Below are 17,865 nucleotides of genomic sequence, written 5' to 3' on the forward strand. Positions count from 1 at the left end.
ATGCAATGGTCCTCCTTGACCTAAGATGTATGAAGTGTATGTGTGCTGCTATGTCACTAGGAAATTGGCAGATTTGTTAATGCACTTTCCTTATTGGGATTCCTCTTAATGTGTGAATTTACATTCCCAAATGATGTTTAATGCCTCTTTCTATTCTTTGTGCCAAATTCCAATATATATATATATATATATATATATATATATATATATATATATATATATATATATATATATATATATATGATTTAGACACATGATTTTGGAGGATTAGGATAAAACAATTCAAACACAATACCCCAAGAAGTATGAAACCATATGCCACAACTAATTAGGGAAGGTATGCTTGAAATGAACTGTTGATCTTGTCAATGTCTTGCAATGGTCCTTGTGGATTTTCTCCAAGTGGTACGACCTGTGTCTGGTAGATGGACATGTTGGTGTGCCTTTTTAACAACCTAGAAAAATTTCCCCTCTAATCCTCATACTCGTAGAAGTATGGAGAAATTTTGTATACTAGTTCAACCTTGTATGGAGGTATTATGGACATAATGGCTTGATCTATCAGTGGGGTATCTACAGGTTTTGTTGGTCCAGACTTTGTTGATGTCAAGGTATTCTGAATTTTCCGCTTTCCATCATTATTCTCTAAAGAATCATCGCATTCCTCATGCATCTCCAGAATTCTACTCGTGTTAGAATTATGGTCCATCTCATAATATTCTTCAATAGAGCTATCATGGTCAGAACTGCTCCAGAACTGGTATCATCAGAATCTAGATAAACTCTAAGCATCCATATGGGGATGATGTCATAGCCATCTCGATCGAAGAATCGATTTTTCTTTGGAAATGCACTCACGGAAAGAGTAGCTAAGGCATGGATCCATTCTAGAGGATCTAGTTGGTGCTCAAGAAAGGGTATTGGTGTATATGAGTCATCCCTTGTACATCTCTAGCACTCACATGTGTCAAGATGAAAGCTCTTACTTGATGAAGCGCCACACATCCATAAGCCCACTTTATCTTCTGACATGGTTTCCTTTGATGATTCCTCAGATGAGTGAACTGAGTCAAACACTTCAACTGGTGATTTAGATATATCTCTCGAGTTGTGGTTTCTGAGATTTACCCTCGTGTCTGAGATATAAGTAGTTATAGCCCCAATCGTGGATCATCTTAAATTGGCACATAAAGGGTCGTCCTAGTATTACCTCATAGTTTGGATTCTTGCTGAAGTCCACAATTGCAAAGGTATGTTCATACTCAATGCTGCAGGAATGCACTAAGATACCTTCAAGCAATCCTATGGGGTTCTCTAAGCTTCCATCGGCCAACTGTAGATTCATATGCGTACTCCTCACTGCTGGGTTCCCCACATTTTCCATATGGCTTTTGTTGCTGTACTAACCCCTGCCCCACCATCTAGAATAGCTATGGATTTCACTTTGTTAATCTCCAGTGGCAGTGTAGTATTTCCTTCATCGCCCTCATATTTTCCCACTTTGTTGATAGGTATCGGGGTAGGTTGCATTTGCATGTGATCATTCATAAGTTCTTTCAGTCCCAAGGACCTACTGTTTGGTTCTCGTTCACTTAGAAGAACTGCTACCTCATCCCAAATTCCTGGTTTGACCTTTAACAAGTCTGCTAGTGGAAGGGTATAATCAACAGGTGTTGATAAGATAGCTCATAGGTTTGATGTATCCTCCTTTTTTGGAAACAACTTCCACATTGATGGTACTCGCATGACTTGGGAATGATCCTCATATTCTCCTATGTACAATGGCATTGTTATGAGGGTTTGCTTTGAAACCACAATTTTCTCATCCTCTAGCAGAGATGCGTTGTCCATTTCATAAGCCTGTCAACCCATGAAATCCAACATTGAAAGAGGTGGAGATTTGATCTCGAACTTCTCTCCTTCTTGGCTACTTACTGATTCCCACATCTTGATAGCCAACACTTCCTCTATTTCAGGTATCATATCTCCAAAGTCCGCTATGGTCAATGGCTTCTGAGTTTCAATCGCCAGTGGTTTGTTCTCAAGCACATCCTTGTCCAAGTGTGGAATAACAGATGGCTCGCTCTCTTTTTCCATACTTGAAGTGACCTCATGTATGGTTTCCAAGTTTGGTTTCTATGCCACTGGCCTTCTAGCATAGGGTGGTGCTCAGGGAGGTCACTGTATAAAATATGTGAAGTATCACGTGAGTGCAACAGAAGGAAATTTTTAATTCAAAATTTTCTCACATTTTTATTTATAGAGGGGTATCATTTAAAAAAATTTGAAAAAAATTTACAGATTGAATAGGAAAAGGGTGTGTAATAATCATAGAAAATTTACAGATAAGGGATTTTATAAATACCCCTTAAACGCACGTGATATAGTACATTTCTATATAGTGAAGGCCCCGAGGGCTGGTGGAGGTCCTTCAAAAAGTGTTTGAGTGTCCCTAATCAATTGCTGATGGATAGCAAGGTTTATCTTTTCCATCCTAGGGTTAGGATATTTTTGCAACTTCTTAGGAATCTCTGTCAGAGCGGTATTTCTGCTCTCATAAGCCTTGAGCGTAGCATCAAACCCCTCACTATGCTTCTTAACAAGAATTGATCCACTCAAGTCCTTCTTAGATTCTAATTCTTGCTCTTTTGGATTTGGTTTGCTTTCTTTGTGCTCGTTGTATTTTTTTGGATCCTGTCTCGATCTTAGAACTCCTTCAAGCTCTTCCGGAATTGAGTTTCTTCTGTCAGAACTCTTTTTCCCATTAGACTTCTTGCCTCATCTACTTATCGGGGGTGTTTTCTTTTTTGTTTGAACGAGGATGGAACATCCTCTTGGGCTTTGTCGTTCTTAGGGCCTTTTGTCCCCTCATTGATGTCTATTTGCACATTCCTCTTTGCTTGAGTACGAGTGATCACTCGCAAAGGAATTAGTTCCTTCTCAGCTTTAGATGTATTGGGGGAAGATATTACCTCTACGTAATGTAATGGAATTTTTCCTATCTCTCTATCATCTCTCGGTCGTGATTCACAATGCCAAGGAAAGTGTTCCATTGAACATCCTACACAATACCTCTCAATAGGTGAAAATAAAATGTCAGAAAGGAGGGGTTTGCTGTGAGTGCAATCGTGAAGGAGGGGGGGTCAGAGTCACAACTCTATCCATCACCCTATCTAGCTAATCGCGTGAAAGAGATTGCAAGAAGTGGTCTATGCCTGCATTGCTTGGACGAGCGCTGCTATCGTAATCACTCATATTGTCGTATCAAAGAGGAGGGGGAGATAGGTGACGTAAACCTGTAAGAGAATATAGAAACCTGCATGGAAAAAATAGATGAGACATACTGTGCTCTCTCTACATCTCTCTCATCAGTGTTCGGGAAAAAACATTTTATGAAACATACAAATTTCCTATACTTGACCTTTGTAACAAGAAAAATGGAAAAGTAGACCTCCTTTTTTAGCCATTTTACACTATTTTTATGTTATTTTTTATCGGAATATCTCCTGTTACTCCTAGTCTAAAACGGCTATTTCAGATTTCCAACCGGCACAATTGTATACTGAGACACATATTTCCCAAACACTGTCTCTCATTGAACAATTTAAAAAATCTAATAAATAGAAATTTGTGGAATGGAAGTGTTTTGTTAAAGATATAGATTGAAGGCACTAGGCTATCTTTTTAAGGCATATAGCTTGTACAAAATATTATATTAGGCATCACCTATAGCATCTTGACACAAATCTAAAATAACTTGGAGTTCCATGGTTAGCTTTCTGTCTAAGGAGAAATCCATGTCATCTAAGTCTGCTACATCATCCTCTGCTGGTTGCACGTCCTCTGCTATATCATCCTTGGGTGCTTCTATTAGTACATCCTGTTGTGGTTGCTACATCCACCTACTCTGCTAGATCACTTTTGATTAGGTCGCAACCCTTATAAATTCAAGTACCTCATGGAGCCACTTGGATGATATACCACCATCGCTCATCAGACAGCTTCAGATAGAAAATAACCTGAGGATTTTGTGGTGAACTTTTAGTCTTTGTTGTCACATAAAATATAGACGTTTAGAGTTTAGAAACGTCTTTGGCAACATTATACAACCATTTGCATGGGTCTGTGGCCACAACTGCTCTATGATTCCCACCTCTTGTAAATCCACTTGAGCGCCGTGTCCTTTGCACCGCTAATGTGGTCCCACAACAGACTTCCAACATTTTTGAAGATATGCATTGGGTCTAGTAGATGAATGATGAGAAAGCTTCTCCAATAAGGTAGCTCAAATAGAATTGAAAACCTCTTCCTCCCATCGGGGAGGCCTACATGATTTTGCAGCTTCATATCTTCCCACCCCCTTGCACATATATGTGGCGATCTGCGTCCAAGGAATCCTTCATGAAATTTGTGTTCATCTTCTTAAGTGCACATGACCTATGTGCATGTAGTCCTAGCCCAAAAATTGGACATGCTAGATAGCCACTAGTTTGAAGAACTAAACACTCCCTATATTTAGGGAAGTCATGCATAGTCCACATAAGTATGCGTCTAATGTAAGCTGTTTGTCTATCAAGACACTTGCTTTTGTCCACCACCTTGATGCCAGACCACAAATCCTTAAGCTCATCAACAAGCGGCTGAAGATATACATCCATATTCTTTACCTTGTAACGACCGGGCATTATCAAGCTCAATATCAAATGCCCCTTCTTGCTTGTCATCCATGATGGAATGTTATAGTTCACAACTACTACGGGCCAGACACTATATGTTGTGGATTGTAAACCAAATGGATTAACCCCATCCATAGCCAAACCAAGCCGCAAATGACAAGGATCCTTTGCAAAGTTTGGCCATTTCTCATCGATGTGCTTCCGTGCCATGCAATCTGCAGGAATGCATTGTATACCATCTGTGGAGTGATTTTGGGAATGCCAAGACATGAGACCTACAATAGAGCGGTACCTAAACATATTTAATTTGCAGTATTAGTGGATAATAGTTTTAACAAGTCAGCACCGATGTCTGGTGTTACAACAGCTCATAGGCTCAAACTTAATATGGAGCCTCTTCTAGATGGTTCTCTAATTTTCTAGTGAATTGTTTGGGTTGTTTCAAAGTTATAATTTATTATAGCCCATGGAGTTTTTATTTTCAATGCTCAAACTTTGGTGTGAGCCTATTATTGCTAGCATTAAAATGATGATATATGTCTTTGATAATTATGGGTCGATAGAACCATACGCTCAAACTTAAGATGGAGCCTGTTCTAGATGGTTCTCTAATTTTCTAGTGAATTGTTTGGGTTGTAAATAGGCCAACAAGAAGTTGAAGATCATGATTCTCCAGCAAGTGGAAAGGAAGAAAAATCTCTCGACCTCCAAGAGAAACTAAATGATTCAAATGAAGGTAAGTGCTCTATAAGTATGAAAACAATATTGGTGTAGGTTGTTTTAACGGATATTAAGACAGGCTCAAAATTTATTTCTCTTGTGATGTTCTTGGAGCAATTGAAATTTATTTATAGTCTTAGTATGTTATGGAGTCTAAACCATGTAGTTTGGATTATTTCAAAGTTGTATTTTTAAAAATATTATTTCAAAGTAGATCAGGATTATTTGTTATCCTAATCTACTATGTTTCAATACAAAATCCTTTTATCATTATATCTTTAAAAGACTATTCAACTACTATTTTTAATATAAAATTATTTATAGTCCTTTATTATGAGATTCAAAATTTTGGTTGTAATTATTTCACTCAAAATTATCTATATTCTACAATATAGCGGTTCTCTACCACTCTTTCTCTCTCACACTTGATGGAAATAGTTTTAGAAGGTGTGAGGAAGTGAGTGTGAGAGAGAAAGAGTGGTAGAGAACCACTATATTGTAGAATATAGATAATTTTGAGTGAAATAATTACAACCAAAATTTTGAATCTCATAATAAAGGACTATAAATAATTTTATATTAAAAATAGTAGTTGAATAGTCTTTTAAAGATATAATGATAAAAGGATTTTGTATTGAAACATAGTAGATTAGGATAACAAATAATCCTAATCTACTTTGAAATAATATTTTTAAAAATACAACTTTGAAATAATCCAAACTACATGGTTTAGACTCCATAACATACTAAGACTATAAATAAATTTCAATTGCTCCAAGAACATCACAAGAGAAATAAATTTTGAGCCTGTCTTAATATCCGTTAAAACAGCCTACACCAATATTGTTTTCATACTTATAGAGCACTTACCTTCATTTGAATCATTTAGTTTCTCTTGGAGGTCGAGAGATTTTTCTTCCTTTCCACTTGCTGGAGAATCATGATCTTCAACTTCTTGTTGGCCTATTTACAACCCAAACAATTCACTAGAAAATTAGAGAACCATCTAGAACAGGCTCCATCTTAAGTTTGAGCGTATGGTTCTATCGACCCATAATTATCAAAGACATATATCATCATTTTAATGCTAGCAATAATAGGCTCACACCAAAGTTTGAGCATTGAAAATAAAAACTCCATGGGCTATAATAAATTATAACTTTGAAACAACCCAAACAATTCACTAGAAAATTAGAGAACCATCTAGAAGAGGCTCCATATTAAGTTTGAGCCTATGAGTTGTTGTAACACCAGACATCAGTGCTGACTTGTTAAAACTATTATCCACTAATACTGCAAATTAAATATGTTTAGGTACCGCTCTATTGTAGGTCTCATGTCTTGGCATTCCCAAAATCACTCCACAGATGGTATACAATGCATTCCTGCAGATTGCATGGCACGGAAGCACATCGATGAGAAATGGCCAAACTTTGCAAAGGATCCTTGTCATTTGCGGCTTGGTTTGGCTATGAATGGGGTTAATCCATTTGGTTTACAATCCACAACATATAGTGTCTGGCCCGTAGTAGTTGTGAACTATAACATTCCATAATGGATGACAAGCAAGAAGGGGCATTTGATATTGAGCTTGATAATGCTCGGTCGTTACAAGGTAAAGAATATGGATGTATATCTTCAGCCGCTTGTTGATGAGCTTAAGGATTTGTGGTCTGGCATCAAGGTGGTGGACAAAAGCAAGTGTCTTGATAGACAAACAGCTTACATTAGACGCATACTTATGTGGACTATGCATGACTTCCCTAAATATAGGGAGTGTTTAGTTCTTCAAACTAGTGGCTATCTAGCATGTCCAATTTTTGGGCTAGGACTACATGCACATAGGTCATGTGCACTTAAGAAGATGGACACAAATTTCATGAAGGATTCCTTGGACGCAGATCGCCATATATATGTGCAAAGGGGTGGGAAGATATGAAGCTGCAAAATCATGTAGGCCTCCCCGATGGGAGGAAGAGGTTTTCAATTCTATTTGAGCTACCTTATTGGAGAAGCTTTCTCATCATTCATCTACTAGACCCAATGCATATCTTCAAAAATGTTGGAAGTCTGTTGTGGGACCACATTAGCGGTGCAAAGGACACGGCGCTCAAGTGGATTTACAAGAGGTGGGAATCATAGAGCAGTTGTGGCCACAGACCCATGCAAATGGTTGTATAATGTTGCCAAAGACGTTTCTAAACTCTAAACGTCTATATTTTATGTGACAACAAACACTAAAAGTTCACCACAAAATCCTCAGGTTATTTTCTATCTGAAGCTGTCTGATGAGCGATGGTGGTATATCATCCAAGTGGCTCCATGAGGTACTTGAATTTATAAGGGTTGCGACCTAATCAAAAGTGATCTAGCAGAGTAGGTGGATGTAGCAACCACAACAGGATGTACTAATAGAAGCACCCAAGGATGATATAGCAGAGGACATGCAACCAGCAGAGGATGATGTAGCAGACTTAGATGACATGGATTTCTCCTTAGACAGAAAGCTAACCATGGAACTCCAAGTTATTTTAGATTTGTGTCAAGATGCTATAGGTGATGCCTAATATAATATTTTGTACAAGCTATATGCCTTGAAAAGATAGCCTAGTGCCTTCAATCTATATCTTTAACAAAACACTTCCATTCCACAAATTTCTATTTATTAGATTTTTTAAATTGTTCAATGAGAGACAGTGTTTGGGAAATATGTGTCTCAGTATACAATTGTGCCGGTTGGAAATCTGAAATAGCCGTTTTAGACTAGGAGTAACAGGAGATATTTCGATAAAAAATAACATAAAAATAGTGTAAAATGGCTAAAAAAGGAGGTCTACTTTTCCATTTTTCCTGTTACAAAGGTCAAGTATAGGAAATTTGTATGTTTCATAAAATGTTTTTTCCCGAACACTGATGAGAGAGATGTAGAGAGAGCACAGTATGTCTCATCTATTTTTTCCATGCAGGTTTCTATATTCTCTTACAGGTTTACATCACCTATCTCCCCCTCCTCTTTGATACGACAATATGAGTGATTACGATAGCAGCGCTCGTCCAAGCAATGCAGGCATAGACCACTTCTTGCAATCTCTTTCACGCGATTAGCTAGATAGGGTGATGGATAGAGTTGTGACTCTGACCCCCCCTCCTTCACGATTGCACTCACAGCAAACCCCTCGTTCACGATCACGCTCACAAAAAACCTCTCCTTCACACTCAAAGCATACCATTGCATCGGCCTCGAGCCGACGTATTCATCATATCAGACTTTCATAAGCGTCTCATCCTTGTTGCGGGGATGATGATGTAGTTTCTCCTATACCTCCGTTGCATAGTGCTCAGAGCATGCCGAGGAGTGTCCCAACCACTATAGAGGAGATGCTAGAGGCTTCAAGCGATGAGGGTTCTCTAGATAGGACTTTGACAGTATATGGCAGGGAGGTGCCAGAGGGGTACTCATACCTCATCGATCGTGCGACTGGCGAGATCATCATGACCCCTTAGAGGAAGCAGGTTATGAGTCACATGCACCAATTGTGTAGATAGGTCTTTTAACATACTGTGATGGTCACTTGGAGATCTCAGAAGAAATCCTCCAAGGACTATATTATTAGTACGCTCCATTGTGATTATCCCATGCCCTCTACGAAGGATGCTTTTGATGATACCTGGATGGGGGTGCGCATGCACGACTACATGAAGCATCGGAGGTGTGATGCATAGACTGCAGATACCAGACCTCGCTAGCTTAATAGAGAGGAGTGAAGGGCTATCAGAGAGAAGAGGACAACTACTCCAGATAGGTAGCAGTAGCACAGGCCCCGCAGACAGAGCTCGAGTGGAGGCTAGATCATCCCATCACCTTGGGAGTGGTGACTGGGCCAATTTTGAGGAGGATTTTGTAAGATTTTTGCACTAAACACTCTTTTACTTATGCATATTTTTACTGGCCGTGTGTTGTCCAAAAATTTGACTTTTTATAATTTAAATTTATGTTCAATAGTATGAGGTCACTGGGAGAGCGCCGTCCAAGTTGGAGAGGGTGTATGGACAGAAGCAAGGCTTGGCAGGACTGCTGGAGATCTTGAAGGGATGGGGTGGAGAGGTGAGAAAACTAAACACTTTGATAGTCTTTTCCAACTTGCATTATGGTATGTATATCTATTCGTGTACATTTTTTTAAGTTCTAAATGGTGCGTTATATATCTTGCAGTCCCCTTACACGAAGCCTTTGACATGAGCAGAGCTACCAGATGTGCAGTAGCAGATTCGATCCCATATATAGGGCAATTTTTATAGTGCCGGCCATTTTGTATGTAGTGGATCATTAGTCTCGCATTTTTTGGTTATGCTGGCCATTTTGTCTCCCGACATATATGCTAGCTAGTAGTGATAGACACTCTTGTATCCCATCTATCATTTTTTTGGCTGATCACATTTTACCTATGGACATGTATATTTTTATACTCTTATACACATTGATCACGTTGTACTTATGGTGATACCAACCATGACACACTTGTATTTTTTGGATGATATATACAGTTATCTCTTCCAACATTAATTAATGTGTATATTAAGTTTCAATTTTGTTCATGTATCATCTTCAAGTTTCTCAAGTGCATAGCTTAAACATTTAAAATTTCTGTACTTTGAAAAAATAGGGGCTAGACCTCTATAGTTTATGGATAGAATGTCCAAGAGGTCATTCCATCTATAAAAATTTTCTGTTTATAGCATCGGTATGTGTGTCTCTTTTTGGGTCGTTAAATTTTTTTTGTTTATATGGTATGGTCGTCGGTATATACGTCTCTATTAGAGTCGTTATGAGCATTGTTATTAGCGTTGCTAATAACATCAATAGTGAAATTAATACCAATGCTTATAGTGATGCTTATACCTAAGGCCTACACCCATTGGACCTTATATATGTGGGGAATGTGGTGGAGACCATAGAACTCAAGAGTGTATACCTACGAAGAAGTGGTGTCAAGAATTTTTTTGGAACTATATCCACACAACACAGGAATGTCCACAGATAGCTAGAAGGTTGCAGGAATGGGCTTTGGCTAGTTCTTTGCAACCACCTATGAAACAAGTGATAGATAGTGAGAGACCGATCATGACTAATCAGGGTAACTTGGAAAACACTCAAGAAAAAATGAAACTGCCAATGAATTAGTCCTTGCATGGAATGTGGAGAAGACCATTGGACGAAGGACTGCCCTCATAGGCAGGTACCAGTAACACAATGTGGGGATACAAATACGCAAATTGTTCCTTGCATGGAGTGTGGACAAGATCATTCGATGAAGGATTGTTCGTATAGAGACCCACCAATAATCAAACCCAAGGAGACTGACATTTTATTTCCACCTATTGAGAGGTATTGTGTAGGATGTTCAATGGAACACTTTCCTTGGCATTGTGAATCACGACCGAGAGATGATAGAGAGATAGGAAAAATTCCATTACATTACGTAGAGGTAATATCTTCCCCCAATACATCTAAAGCTGAGAAGGAACTAATTCCTTTGCGAGTGATCACTCGTACTCAAGCAAAGAGGAATGTGCAAATAGACATCAATGAGGGGACAAAAGGCCCTAAGAACGACAAAGCCCAAGAGGATGTTCCATCCTCATTCAAACAAAAAAGAAAACACCCGATAAGTAGATGAGGCAAGAAGTCTAATGGGAAAAAGAGTTCTGACAGAAGAAACTCAATTCCGGAAGAGCTTGAAGGAGTTCTAAGATCGAGACAGGATCCAAAAAAATACAACGAGCACAAAGAAAGCAAACCAAATCCAAAAGAGCAAGAATTAGAATTTGAGAAGGACTTGAGTGGATCAATTCTTGTCAAGAAGCATAGTGAGGGGTTTGATGCTACGCTCAAGGCTTATGAGAGCAAAAATACCGCTCTGACAGAGATTCCTAAGAAGTTGCAAAAATATCCTAACCCTAGGATGGAAAAGATAAACCTTGCTATCCATCAACAATTGATTAGGGACACTCAAACACTTTTTGAAGGACCTCCACCAGCCCTCGGGGCCTTCACTATATAGAAATGTACTATATCACGTGCGTTTAAGGGGTATTTATAAAATCCCTTATCTGTAAATTTTCTATGATTATTACACACCCTTTTCCTATTCAATCTATAATTTTTTTTCAAATTTTTTTAAATGATACCCCTCTATAAATAAAAATGTGAGAAAATTTTGAATTAAAAATTTCCTTCTGTTGCACTCACGTGATACTTCACATATTTTATACAGTGACCTCCCTGAGCACCACCCTATGCTAGAAGGCCAGTGGCATAGAAACCAAACTTGGAAACCATACATGAGGTCACTTCAAGTATGGAAAAAGAGAGCGAGTCATCTGTTATTCCACACTTGGACAAGGATGTGCTTGAGAACAAACCACGGGCGATTGAAACTCAGAAGCCATTGACCATAGCGGACTTTGGAGATATGATACCTGAAATAGAGGAAGTGTTGGCTATCGAGATGTGGGAATCAGTAAGTAGCCAAGAAGGAGAGAAGTCCGAGATCAAATCTCCACCTCTTTCAATGTTGGATTTCATGGGTTGACAGGCTTATGAAATGGACAACGCATCTCTGCTAGAGGATGAGAAAATTGTGGTTTCAAAGCAAACCCTCATAACAATGCCATTGTACATAGGAGAATATGAGGATCATTCCCAAGTCATGCGAGTACCATCAATGTGGAAGTTGTTTCCAAAAAAGGAGGATACATCAAACCTATGAGCTATCTTATCAACACCTGTTGATTATACCCTTCCACTAGCAGACTTGTTAAAGGTCAAACCAGGAATTTGGGATGAGGTAGCAGTTCTTCTAAGTGAACGAGAACCAAACAGTAGGTCCTTGGGACTGAAAGAACTTATGAATGATCACATGCAAATGCAACCTACCCCGATACCTATCAACAAAGTGGGAAAATATGAGGGCGATGAAGGAAATACTACACTGCCACTGGAGATTAACAAAGTGAAATCCATAGCTATTCTAGATGGTGGGGCAGGGGTTAGTATAGCAACAAAAGCCATATGGAAAATGTGGGGAACCCAGCAGTGAGGAGTACGCATATGAATCTACAGTTGGCCGATGGAAGCTTAGAGAACCCCATAGGATTGCTTGAAGGTATCTTAGTGCATTCATGCAGCATTGAGTATGAACATACCTTTGCAATTGTGGACTTCAGCAAGAATCCAAACTATGAGGTAATCCTAGGACGACCCTTTATGTGCCAATTTAAGATGATCCACGATTGGGGCTATAACTACTTATATCTCAGACACGAGGGTAAATCTCAGAAACCACAACTCGAGAGATATATCTAAATCACCAGTTGAAGTGTTTGACTCAGTTCACTCATCTGAGGAATCATCAAAGGAAACCATGTCAGAAGATAAAGTGGGCTTATGGATGTGTGGCGCTTCATCAAGTAAGAGCTTTCATCTTGACAAATGTGAGATCTAGAGATGTACAAGGGATGACTCATATACACCAATACCCTTTCTTGAGCACCAACTAGATCCTCAAGAATGGATCCATGCCTTAGCTACTCTTTCCATGCATTTCCAAAGAAAAATCGATTCTTTGATCGAGATGGCTATGACATCATCCCCATATGGATGCTTAGAGTTTATCTAGATTCTGATGATACCAGTTCTGGAGCAGTTCTGACCATGATAGCTCTATTGAAGAATATTATGAGATGGACCATAATTCTAACACGAGTAGAATTCTGGAGATGCATGAGGAATGCGATGATTCTTTAGAGAATAATGATGGAAAGCGGAAAATTCAGAATACCTTGACATCAACAAAGTCTGGACCAACAAAACCTGTAGATACCCCACTGATAGATCAAGCCATTATGTCCATAATACCTCCATACAAGATTGAACTAGTATACAAAATTTCTCCATACTTCTACGAGTATGAGGATTAGAGGGGAAATTTTTCTAGGTTGTTAAAAAGGCACACCAACATGTCCATCTACCAGACACAGGTCGTACCACTTGGAGAAAATCCACAAGGACCATTGCAAGACATTGACAAGATCAACAGTTCATTTCAAGCATACCTTCCCTAATTAGTTGTGGCATATGGTTTCATACTTCTTGGGGTATTGTGTTTGAATTGTTTTATCCTAATCCTCCAAATCATGTGTCTAAATCATATATATATATATATATATATATATATATATTGGAATTTGGCACAAAGAATAGAAAGAGGCATTAAACATCATTTGGGAATGTAAATTCACACATTAAGAGGAATCCCAATAAGGAAAGTGCATTATCAAATCTGCCAATTTACTAGTGACATAGCAGCACACATACACTTCATACATCTTAGGTCAAGGAGGACCATTGCATCCGGTTCAAGTTACACCTCAAGGGTTTCTCTCTAAGGGAGTGGGACAAGGAACCCAGAACCACTTGACCCCATAAACAAATAGACATTCTCAGAGTCAAGCAATTTAATAAGCGCATCTGCTATTGAAGCATCCAATGATAGAGGTGACTTCAAAAGCCAAGGAGGGCAAATTCTTTGTTAAAGGTAAACTCACAATGAACTTGAATCCCATCTATGACACAATTGAAGTGAGGTCACTTGGCACTCACCTTGGTTTTTATGCTGACCCCTACGAGACGGTCTATATGAATCACAAGGACTATAAGCCTGAGAATATCACCAAGCTACATCAAGAATCAAGTCTAGTGCAGCAAGAGTGTCTACAACCTTTTGAAAAAGAACTACACCATTGTGGTCATATATATAATGCTAATGCTCAACAATTCTATGTAGATGATGCAGGGAAGAGATATGTGAGAGGAACACACAACCCCAAAGCAATTCTAGAGCAAGTCGAGGTCATACCACTTGGAGAAAATCCACAAGGACCATTGCAAGACATTGACAAGGCCATTTACTATCACCAAGGACTGTAAGCTTGAGCATATCACCAAGCTGCATCAAGAATCAAGTCTAGTGCAGCAAGAGTGTCTACAACGTTTTGAAAAATCACTATGCCATTATGGTCATATATATAATGCTAATGCTCAACAATTCTATGTAGATGATGTAGGAGGGCAGAGATAAGTGAGAGGAACATGCAACCTTGAAGCAATTCCACAGTAAGTTGAGGTCGTACCACTTGGAGAAAATCCACAAGGACCATTGCAAGACATTGACAAGGCCATTTTCTATCCAATCGCAGATCTTGATCCTCAAAAGGTATCCCCCTATGACTCATTAAATGTTATTCATTCTTTTAGTCAAACAAATGTGGATGATGTCATTAAATCAAAAAGAGCCATGCTGCATGTCATAGATCAACAATTCATTTCAAACATACCTTCCCCAATTAGTTGTGGCATATGGTTTTGTACTTCTTGGGGTATTGTGTTTGAATTTTTTTTATCCTAATCCTCAAAATCATGTGTCCAAAAAACCTCTCTTGAATATGCTTCAAGAACCCAATGACAAGACCATCGAGTATGAGGATGAAAATCAAAATTTCTATAGACCCATTCCTCTACCTGCCTGGCATGTCTGATGAAGAAGCCAAAGAGTGGCATCCCAGCCTAACTCGCATAGACCCAAGGACCAGAAGACCTCTACTAATTTCTAGCAATCCTAGATTGAGTGCACCAGTGGCAACATTTGCCCCACAAAATGTGAGTCACTCTAGCAATCAGAGTGAACAAAGCAGTGAAAGAGACCCAATCTCTAGCATGATTGCTGAAAAGAAACAACCCATAGATATTCTTTGCACCATAAGCTAACAAGTAGCAAACTTGAGCTCAAATTCTTTGACCATAGAGACTCCCTCAAGCCAGGAACAAAGTACATCTTAAGGGCAATCCCAAGTGATCCCTGCCACCAGCAAACAACCACAAAAGCTAAAGCTCATCATCATGAGCTATCAAAAAGGCCACATATTCAATGTCATAAAGAAGACTGACAAGGACATAGACCCATCGATTGAGCCTATGGTTGCATGCCAAATTGATCCCACAAGTGGTCTTGAAACTTACACGGATGAGATGGCCAATGTCTACAAATTGATACCTTTGTTGCTTTCTCAAGGCAAAAACCAACCTAGAAAGAGGGGGGAACCATCAAGTATGTCATTGAATGCATTGCTTAGAGTTGATTCCAAGCAGACTATCCCACTTTGCCAAGATACAGAAGATCCTAGGAAGGGGGGGAGCCTGCCTAGATTTGATGCTAATGGAATATCACCAGAGTTTGGTATGAAGGAGATACAGCCTAGCTTTATTCCTAAGGAAATTCCAGTTTTGAACATTATTTCACAAGCTGAGAAAAAGCCTTTGAGTCTCCTTGTAATGCCCAAAACTTTGGTCTTTGAAGTACCACCGTCAAAAAATCACATGCTAGTGGATAAATATCTACCAATGCCCAAAGCTTCTAGTGATGAGAACTTATGCTTGTATGAAACAAAAAATGGAACCTTGTTCCAATTGTTTCACTATGAAGTGGAAAAGCAGTGTGCCAAAGTGAGATGCCCAAGTATCCTATTGTAGGCAAGTACCTCCATGCGACCCATCTCACATACACCTTTATAGACAAAGAAGGAAATAAATACCAGCCACATCAAGGGCAATCAGAAGTGCGAAAAGCATTTGATGCTATCTCTTTAGCGAGTGAGCATGCGCCTAAGTGCAAAGATCGATACCTTGTAGGTATGGGCACCGTACAAGAAAGGGAATCTCCTTAATTTGCACTTGTCCTAGATGTGTGATTGACCACCTCTTCAAAGATTGTATATTAAAGAGCAAGACAATGAGCACCCAAGCACAAGAGGTTAGCAAGAAAAAGGAACAGAGCACAACAATTGGCAAAATCACCTCCCAGATTGCCACCCAAAAGGTAATTTTTTCCCCAAATGACTACGGATCTTATTCGATCCTAGATTATACAAGATTGAGAAAGGAATGCTGAAATAGAGCAAGCTAAGAGCGCCAATGGCAATACTACTCTAGCCATAGAAACCACAAAAACCTCCCATGTTAGCTCACCCGTTTGCCCCAATAAGGAGGCTCCAAAGCTAATAATTGTTTCTATTGAAGAACATGTTCAATCTTGTGTGATTGAAAAACCAGGTATAGTAGGCAACACCTACAACCATGAAGAGCACACAAAAAGTGCAAAGGGATATCCAATCTAGCAAGAACCTACCTCACAAAGTCCAGCATTAAAGCCTAATGTGCAGAAGGACTCAAGTTCTAGCTCAAAAGTAGGTACACAACCTGAAATGACTCAAGAGCAAGCACTGATACCCCTACAACAAGATGCCAAGATTGCATATGAGAAGGCCAAAGAGAATGTACCATCTACAAGGATTAATATCAATATCCAGAGTGATAATGGACATCAACTCCAAAGGATAGCTGTACTTGATAGGTGTGCACAATATTAATTGATGTCCTATCAAACTTGGTGTTTGCTCGGTAAGCCTAAACTCAAATTTTCAACCAAGTTTGTACAAATTTTCAACCAAGAGTTGCTTACACTAAACAGGAGTAAGGATGAGTGCACAAGCCTTGACACCCGATGCCCTTGGACCAAATTTTTCCAAGACCCTCAGTATTTGCAGAACATATTCTTTTTAATGCATTGATTGTGATGGCATGATAGGGCTACATTACAAAGCCATGCATAGGCACTTTTACTCACCCAGGACCATAATAGCTTGCAGCTATATAAAGACAACTCCTCTACAATCAATTAACTATTCTAGCATCCGAGGACAGATACTGCTATAGGTGTGGGGGAGGGAACATCCAAAAGAACAAGAGTAGAACAAGAGCACTTCAAGATGCTCGCAAAGATCAAAGTCATTTGGGCAATGTTTTCATTGATTGACAATAGCATATTTTTGTTTGATTGCATTAGTTTTTACACAAATTTTGCATGAGTCTTCCCAAAAAAGTCCAAATTGATAGGGGATAATACCAAATGTGAGCCCCTTAACTTCACCAATTGGATATATGAGCTAAGAAATTATGCAATTAATGGGATATTTACTATATTAGCTAAGATGGTGCATACGGAGTCATATGGACATGTGGGTTCATTTGTAGCAAAGATAACATCATTATCTTCGATTCGAGCATCCAACTCCATCAAATGGATATGTGAGCTAAAGATGGGAAAATTAACAATCACCAGCAGTGGCATGTCATGCTACGAGAATGTGCAAAGTGAACGGGAATGAAACCCATGCCTAAGTGCAATGTAAATATATGTGAAACCAGAAGATGGGCTCGTGAGAGTTCCAAGTTGTATAATTCTTAACCCATTTCCCTGTGATATCCATTTTCTTAGAAGTGTCTTCTGCCCAAGAGTGAAAAGCCTAGTAAGCTTTTGCCCTAGGTATAAAGATTAACTTTTCTAAGAATTTG

The 17,865-nt window shown here is 39.0% G+C and overlaps 3 protein-coding genes across 6 annotated transcripts in view; 2 read left to right on the forward strand and 1 right to left on the reverse strand.

The window, feature by feature from the left end:
- The window catches only part of LOC147626487 (uncharacterized), a 376,917-nt gene that overhangs the window by 248,352 nt on the left and 110,700 nt on the right, over window positions 1-17,865 (reverse strand). The window lies entirely within an intron of this gene.
- The window catches only part of LOC147626488 (uncharacterized), a 235,916-nt gene that overhangs the window by 156,386 nt on the left and 61,665 nt on the right, over window positions 1-17,865 (forward strand). The window lies entirely within an intron of this gene.
- LOC147626491 (uncharacterized) lies at window positions 8,956-9,910 on the forward strand. The gene is made up of 3 exons (XM_086816563.1): window positions 8,956-9,297; window positions 9,400-9,501; window positions 9,610-9,910. The coding sequence occupies exons 1-3, from the start codon at window positions 9,112-9,114 to the stop codon at window positions 9,634-9,636; spliced, it is 315 nt and encodes a 104-aa protein (XP_086672689.1). The 5' UTR covers window positions 8,956-9,111; the 3' UTR covers window positions 9,637-9,910.

Source organism: Cibotium barometz, chromosome 22 (genome assembly GCF_041138505.1).
Source record: "Cibotium barometz isolate CiBa-2024 chromosome 22, ASM4113850v1, whole genome shotgun sequence".
NCBI lineage: Eukaryota > Viridiplantae > Streptophyta > Polypodiopsida > Cyatheales > Cibotiaceae > Cibotium > Cibotium barometz.